The sequence below is a fragment of the Aplysia californica genome, unplaced genomic scaffold (assembly GCF_000002075.1).
Source record: "Aplysia californica isolate F4 #8 unplaced genomic scaffold, AplCal3.0 scaffold00360, whole genome shotgun sequence".
Classification (NCBI taxonomy): Eukaryota; Metazoa; Mollusca; class Gastropoda; order Aplysiida; family Aplysiidae; genus Aplysia; species Aplysia californica.
In genome coordinates, this window is record NW_004797630.1 from 595278 (window position 1) to 604020 (window position 8743).

The following is an 8743-nucleotide window of genomic DNA, read 5'->3' on the forward strand; positions in this document are numbered from 1 at the left end:
AACTTCCATAGTTTGAGAGTCCTGGGAAACTAAAAATTCTCAATTTTGATGCGTTTAATCAAAGTGTATCAGTGAAATTCTCACAGAAATGTGTTTTTAAATGAACCTAAAAGATGTACATGCAGAACTAACAAAACAAAAATTTTATAAAAATTGCCAAAACTGGCAAAAAAAATTGCTGTTTTCTTCCATAATTTCATTTTATTTTGACGAGCGCCTGATGTGTTTCAGTGAAATTCACACAGTAATGTGTTTTTAGATGGACATAAAAAATGTTGAACTAAAAAAAAAAAAGTGATAAAAGTTGACAAACCGGCAAAAAAAAAAGAAGCTGTTTTCATCCGTAATTTCCTTATTTTGCTGTCCCCGTGGTTTTATGCATCCCACATAATCTAGCAAAATTTGATAATTTTTTGCATAATTTCTGATTATATTCCTTATCATTCTTTGTTAAAATTAACAGAATCTCATAATTTCACATTTTTGGGCTGAGTTCGAATAATTTCATAATTTTTCTTTCATAAAACGACGGGGACAGATTTTGACGAGGGCCTAGATCTAGTTATCATTTCTTTGTTGAAATTAAAAGAATTGCATAATTTCACATTTTTTAGGCTCAGTTTGCAAAATTTTAGATTTTTTTGGTGCATAAAACCTCAGGGGCAGACTTAATAAAAAATTCTCCCCACATGAAAATTGAACTCGGGTCTTCTCTGGGTGACGGAAAAGTGCCTCTTCACTACACCACATCATACCACGGGTGTTGAATTTGGTAGAGGTCTCTTATTAATTTTGCTTGCATAATTAATTCAAATGAAGTGAACAGTTATAAAATATGATTATGATGAATGTTAATTCAAGTAAATTTGCCATAAATAACACTCTTTTGTGAATTAAGTGCCTGTCTTAAGAAGAAAAAAAAATCAGTAAAAAAATCTTTTGTCACAACTGCACTGCCTTTTGGTTCTGTGTGTTTGTTTGCTTTAGATTGTGTGCATGTGCGTGTGTCTTTGTGCGTACAGTATGTGAGGCAGCGTGGTGGGATCAGGCTCTCGTCAATTTTTTGGCATATAGAGTTATTGGTATCATCTTTAAGCTTGTTCACTTGTCTTTATTTGGATGAAAAAAAATATCCATTTATCTTGAATACAAGTCGAGATATTTGCGAATGAAGGAGGTGGGGTCACCTGTTTTCGAAAGTAAAATTAGTGAGAAAATGGCCGCCAAAGATTAGTTGTTTCCTTAGTTTAAGTGTCCGTGGTAACTGAAAATTTACAATTTTTGAGAAAAATCCACAGAGAAATCAGTTCTTTAATGGGCATGAAAGATGTTGAGCCAAAAAACAAAAATTTTATAAAAATTCACAAACCTGCGGAAAAATGCAAGTTTCTTCACTTTGATTATTTTGACGAGAGCCTGATTCCACCACGCTGCCTCACATATGAGATCTTTAAATGCTGGCATCTTTTTTATATGATATCAATGTTTTACAGAGCGTTTTTTTTCAGCTGGTAAAACATCATGTATAGCCTACAGTTTAACATGACATTTTGTTTGTTTTAGTAGAGGTTTTACAACGCTCGCAACTGCATAAGGTCATATGAGCGCCAGAAGATTAGAGGTGTTACAAGAGAGTAACAAACATAAAAAAGAAGAAGGGGAGATAAGGACGATAGATGTTTGATAGGAAAGAAGGAGCAAACCACACCAGAGCACCCGCTAACCACCCACAACATGACATTGTTCTAATGTCCTGTCTTATGCGGGAGTGCAGATTTGTAACGTCCACTACTGCATGGTAAACAACCAAGACAAATATCTAAATATCTTCCTGTGAGATGAACCAAGAATTGTCATTGTCATCATGTGTAATTTGATTACCTTTGATGGCTTCATTTATTTGTTTTTCACATTTGACAGTGTCTCCAAGAAGACAACAACTTTTCAATGCTACAACACTGAACACAAAAAGTGAGTGGACGGCGGGTGCTCTGGTGTGGTTTGTTCCTTATTTCCTATCAAACATCTATCGTCCTGATCTCTCCTCCTTTTTTTGTGATTGTCACTTGCTTGTAACACCTGCAATCTTCGGCACTTTTATGACCTTACTTATTGCGTTGCAAGTACCGTAAAACTGTTACTAAAACAAAAACAAAAACAAAAAGAACACACAAAAAAAGCAGCACCTTTCTAAATCATTGCTTTTATTTCATATAGGACTAGAGCCAATAATTTCTTATATTAAGCAGTAGCTTATTGTTCATTTCTAAAATATATGGTCGCTTTTAAGGACAAGCGGGCTAACCCAGATTTCGGGGTATCCAGAAATCTTGACCAACACTAAAAGTGGGCATTGCCCTACCTAAAGGAGAAGTTTGGTTTCATTGGTGTGTATAATTGTTTATAGAGAAAACTCTCCTTGTCTTTTACAGAAACTGAAAAAGGGGCAAAAACTTTACCTTTGATTTTCTCAAAACAGCGTTTTTCGGGATAGCCCCCTTGTGCATAAAATTACAAGCGACCCTATTTGGTAGTGAATAGTAAGTACTGGTAACTTTCCCAAGTAGCAATGGATATTTTTAGCCAAACATGTTGTCAATTGGTAAAAGAAAGGCACAGGGAGGTTTAAAAAAAAAGATCAACTGCATCAGTTACATACATACATGTGGTACGATGCCATGAAATTCATACAGCGCTTGTCAATTTTTGGGCATGTGGGGTTATTGGTATCAACTTAAAGCTCGTTCATTTGTCGATCATTCGATGAAAAAACATTCTCCAAATTTGACAAAAGTAGCAAACTTACACATTCGGTAATGCACACCTTTCTGCATAAATAAAACACACCTTGAGCAGAAGTAACACAGCCGGACCTATTCTAAAACGACCACCTGTCTAAGAAAATCACACACACAATCTATCATTTCCTTTTTCACCCCCTGATGTTTCCCTTTATAAAAATATCATAATAATACCACAGTCCAAGGCTGAGGAAAAAGCTACGACTACTACGAGCAAAGCCATCCACCCTTACGTACGGGTGCAGACCCTGACCCCCCCGGGGCAGTGTTACTGACTGACGTTGTCTTTAGGCCATTCTCAAAGGGGGGATATTAACATGTTCTTACGCACAGTAGAATTGTAAATGGGCTGACTTATCAATGTCAGGCTCATACTGTTCTGGAACTGCTGCTTTTTCTTTCCTCATCCTTACTATCGTCATTTTCCTCTACTTCTTTTGTATGTTTGTCACTCTCTTGTGAACTGCTATTTGCCAGGTGCCTTGATGGATAGTTGAAGAAGACTTTGTACTGTTGAGGCTAGAGAGGAGAGCAGAGTCAGCCTGATTCCCTGTTTGGACTTCTCTGTTGACATCCACCCCTTGGCGCTCATATACGACCTTATGTAGTTGCGAGCGTCGTAAAAACCTTACTAAAAAAAAAGGACCCTGACAAAATTGAGTCATATCAAAACTGTCTATATATGACAAGCACTTTTCTCCTCAACAAAGGGTCACTGTCTGATACGGGGTGCCCATGGTGGGATCGGATTGGGGTCGGACCGCATTGGTTTGGTTTGCTAGCCAGATTAAGGGCGCAAAGCGGCTTTCATGCCACAAGCTGATCACGCCCGACACGTCACCAACAAACATACGCATTTGTTCTTAGGCGACGAGTCGGGCGATCATCCCGACCTGACGCGAACCGATCCCATCCACAATGGGCACCCGGTATTAGGCAGTTCGGACTGTACACAAAGTCGTTCAAACACTGTGAACTTTGCCCTCCCTCTACTGCCAATCCGCACAGCAGATTATTACAACAAAAAAAAAAAGAAAGAAAAGAAAGAAAGGAAGTTGTGATGCCTCACAATAAGTTAGACACACACGGATAGTCTAGCAGAACAATCGTACACTGAAAACAGCAACCGACCATGTTGGATGTTTATGACACTACTGAAATCATAACTTTAATTGCTCATCCTGAAGAGTACCAAATTAATACATTCAAACAAGGAGACATAACTACGGCAATTAACAATAGTGAACCAAACACAGTTATTGCTCATTTAACTAATATTACATGGATATATTACAGAAGTAAATTCTAGGGTTGGGTCACGACAAAGACTGAGGATAGAACTCAAAGCTACACTCATTGGCGACAGCCGAAGAAGAGTCCTTGATGAGCTGAAAATGAAAGAGGTTCTCATTTTCCTTCGACTGCCACAGATTTACTCTAAGTTCCTCCCCCAAGTTACATTCACGGAGGTAGGACGCACTAAAGTTCTTCACATCCCTGTTTATATCTCCGACGCCTTCTAATCCATACCGTTTGATTATGTACGAGACGTAGGCATTATAGCAGTACTTAACTCCGTTGGACCAGTTCATGTGCAAATAGGAATCCACGTCACTCACCGGAACGGACACACAAAAGTCAGAAGCCAATGGCTGTTCCGTCATATTCAGTCTCGGCAGCCTCAAGGGCTCACCAGGGGAGGCGATGTTGGAACAAAACTTTTCTCTCCACCACGAGGGAGGGGCCGACGGTCTCCGAGACTGGTTATTAACGACAACTGTCTGGACATAATTAACGAAGAGGGGCGTATCTTTATCAACAGTGAAGAAAGACGTCCTTAGATTAAACGACGAGTTCCCCACATTTACTAGTTCGACATCGGCGTACAACGGTCCTTTCTTGATCGAGGGGTTGTACAGATCAGAGAACACGTCCGTCTTGGCGGCAGCGATGAACATGAAGTAGTCCTTGTACAGTTTGTGGACGTCCAGGAAGGGCAGGCTGTCGGCTGAGACGGAGTTAAACGCCATCCCGCGCTGCGCCTCCACCATCCTCAGCACACTCCAGGGCTGAACCGAGGCTGGGAATAAACGAGGGGAGAATACTGTTACCCCACAAACCTGGCAAGGGGAGTAATGTTACCTCAAAGGGAGTAATGATACCTCAAAGGGAGTAATGTTACCTCAAGGGCAGTAATGTTACCTCAAGGGGAGTAATGTTACCTCACACACATGGCAAGGGGAGTAATGTTACCTCAAGGGCAGTAATGTTACCTCAAGGGGAGTAATGTCACCTCAAGGGCAGTAATTAGCAATGCCAATCGGGCTTTCCCGCGAGACGAAAATTTGGTCCCCGTTTACGGGCGATTTTGCGGACCCGGCCGAAGTGTAGGTGACTAACTTTGTCAACCTCGGTCTGCTCTATTTCCGAACCAATCCGAATGAAACTTGGCAACCAATCAGAAAATAGGGCAAACTATTGATATATGGACGTTGAAGTTCGTACACATAAATTAACCTATACTTTGGGTGTCAGGAACACTTTCGTATCGTGTACACCGAAAACTATAACGAGTTTGAATTTCAACGCCGAGCTGGTAATAAATCTATCTATCCTCTATAGTGTGCTCAAATTTGAACGTTCTGTGTCAAGTAGTTGTTTAGACCCGATCATAAATGCACGACTACCCCCCTATCCAAAGCGGCTTCGCACGGAGACCGGCCATTTTCCCCTCACTCTCGTGGCAAATGTATGTGACCTACAAATCCCCGCATGACTATTCCGGGCCCATTCATTGGTCACTGGAAATAGGGCAATGGCGGCCGCACGCATCCGGTTGTTTTTCTCTCTATTCCCCTGTAACATCGCTATGGGGGTATTCCGAGGCGAGGATATCTCATCTCGGGGTGTTCGCGTCTCAACGAGGAAAAAGAATTTTTAATTGTACGGCATGCTAGATTGAATTAACTTATCTTTTACGGTTGGCATGGTCTAAAGTCATCATAAAAAGCTTTGCAATTATTTAGTCACGCTGCCGACATATATTCTTAAAGATCCCATGTTGTGATACGATGCTATAAATAAAATGGACTCATCCCGACACCCCTTTTTCGCAAAATCGTAATATGTACACCACAATTTTAATTATAACAAATTAACTACGAAATTGGTAGTAAATCTGACTGCAGAAATGATTTCTACACTCAAAAACACATCGGGTAGCCACGTTTCTCTCGAACACTCCAATTAGTTACCGAGATATTGTCGATTTTCTTACAGAATCTGCTACTGCGAGGTCCACTTTTTAGGAGTATTTTCCTATATGTGGGTCATCCATATTTTGCCGACCTTTACAACCCCATAACTTTTTTATTTATGAACCGATTCTCAAAATTCAAGAAGCATAATTCTTAGAATTGAAAATTCTTTCTTAGGTTTTCATTGGCATTGCTACAGTAATGTTACCTCAAGGGCAGTAATGTTATCACACACACATGGCAAGGGGAGTAACGTTACATCAGGGGCAGTAATGTTACCTCAAGGAGAGTAATGTCACCTCAAGGGCAGTAATGTCACCTCAAGGGCAGTAATGTTACCTCACACACATGGCAAGGAAAGTAAAGTTACCTCAAAGGGAGTAATGTTACCTCTCAAAGATGGCATTGGAATCACCTCATTTCAAAACTAATTTTGTGACAAGCAGGTTGATGTTGAACAGAATCTACTGCTTTTAGCTCTATAATATATATATATATATATATATATATATATATATATATATATATATATATATATATATATATATATCAAGTGGATGGCAACGCCCTCAAAAATAAACCCCCCAAAAAGAATCTAATACTGTATAACGTCCTGTACTCACCACTTCCATTATAAGCCTCGTATGGGAAACCTCCAGGTAATGTCACTCGGACTTTCGTTGGGCTCAAAAACTCTTTGGTAGCTGCAAGCTGCCGAGCAATTCTGTAAGAGATTCCGGGGAATAAAAATATAACGTGAGGCATCACCGTGAAATAGGGCGCTCGTCAAAATAATGGAATTTGGCAAATATTTGACTAATTTTTGTTTTTTTGCTCAAGATCTTATTATTATGTCCATTTAAAAACAGATGTATGAGTAGATTTTTCCTGAAAACCGCTGATTTAAGACACATAAAAAAAGAAAATTTTCAGTTTCCCAGGTCTTTCAAGCTGTGAAAGTCACCAAACTTTGGAGACCATTTTCTCTCTAATTTTCCAACTGAAATCAGATGACCCCAACCTCTTTCAATAGCAAATAACTTCTCAACTTCTATCTGAAGATATATATGGGTATTTTTTTTCCCACGAAAGTAAGACAAATAAACAAGAATCAAGATTATACCAGTTATACCAGTAGCTCCACATGCACAAAAATCAACGAGCGTCTTGTTACACCGTATCATGACACATAATATTATACTTTTAAAGATTACGGGGTCAGTTGAAAATCTGCAAATTTGACCCCAGTGTCGATTTTTGGCAGAAATCTCATGGACTGTAAGAAGAAAGAGTTACTAATTTTGTCAGCACGTCTCACATTTAACCATAACAGAAATGCTTAAAATGACTCTCATCACAGAAAAATGCAACGAAAGGAAGAACAGAAACAGAGTAATCAGCACAAGAAGAAAATCACATCATCTCACTTTGCGAAATTGAAAGCTCTGCTCGAACCCATACTCCTTGTCGCTAAACCCTTCAGAACATCAAAACGTCACTCATAGCTCACTTCCGTACGTGTCGTAGGAAACACTGATGGTCGATGCCGCACGGCAAAGGTGTCCTGTTCTCAATTATTATCTGAAATAATGAGTAAAAAGTGAGCTTACACTTACAACAGAGCAGTCGAACTGCTTGGAATGACTCTAATCAAATTAGGGACACACAAACTACAATACACACAAAGGCTTCTATAGCAGAGTACAGTTGAGCATGGATAACACATAGGCCTGGAAGAGCAACTTAACAAAACCTTAGAGAACTTGTAACAAACACTCAGGAGATGATCTGAACATCTAGATCTCTGATCCAAATTATAATCAATCAACATGCTAAGCATTTCGTAGGCCGCTATATTCGCCAGTAACAGGAACATCTCGATAGGCCTGTCATAGCACAGAAAGATACAGAGAGCATGAGCTATTACATACAGCTGATGTGTGTGCAGAGACCCCGAAAAATTTGCCATTGAGACATTAACTTACGGGGAAAACTTTTTATTTTGAGTCTGACACTCATATATATATGTATATCGTCGGCGGAGAATTCTAACCGTCCACCTCCGATTTCGTAAATTTTACAGGAGAGTCAAAAAACTGAATTCGATGGCTCTTATGGGGATTTACTATCTTTAAATGCGTTAGACTGGAATACATGACTCTACTTTTAAGTATTTAAAACAAAATTGCCGAAATTTTATTATTTTAAGTCCTAAACCAGAGTTTTACGGATAGACCGCTCAGTTTTGGATTTCTAAGCATCCAAGTGTCGACGAACAAATTGTTCGTTTAGAATTCTCCAACCAGGCGGGGACGCCACGCGCTTCGTTACGTCTAACTCAGTCATCGTGACATGTTAGTGTTACCGAACAACTCGAAATGACTACACCTGCAGTCAATCCAATAGGAAACCTACTATAAAAGTTTTAATTAGTACTACATAGTACTGTAGATCTAGAATCTAACAATAATACTGTTATTATATATATCTAAAACTGAACGTCGCACTTTATTTCCACACAATTCTAATTAGGCAATGGGCTTGTCGACAGATTAAGTGCGTCGTTAAGTTTTTACTATAAAGCTAGTATTTGATCCTCCATTCTCAAGGAAATTGTGAGAAGGATTGGTTTCTTGTCTAGCTACAAGAGAGAGAGAGAGAGAGCCCCCCCCCTCTCTCTCCCTC

At 39.4% G+C, this 8743-nt stretch overlaps 1 protein-coding gene across 1 annotated transcript in view; it reads right to left on the reverse strand.

Annotated features, from left to right (window-relative positions):
• Positions 1–3936: 3936 nt before the first annotated feature.
• The window catches only part of LOC101861670, an 11557-nt gene continuing 6750 nt past the window's right edge, over positions 3937–8743 (reverse strand). Inside the window, exons 2-4 of the mRNA XM_005103149.3 lie at positions 7486–7639; positions 6682–6782; positions 3937–4881 (exon numbers count right to left, since the gene is read on the reverse strand). Coding sequence (XP_005103206.1) covers positions 4118–4881; positions 6682–6782; positions 7486–7517 — 897 coding nt within the window. The 5' untranslated portion in view covers positions 7518–7639 and the 3' untranslated portion in view covers positions 3937–4117. The remainder of the gene's footprint in view (positions 4882–6681; positions 6783–7485; positions 7640–8743) is intronic.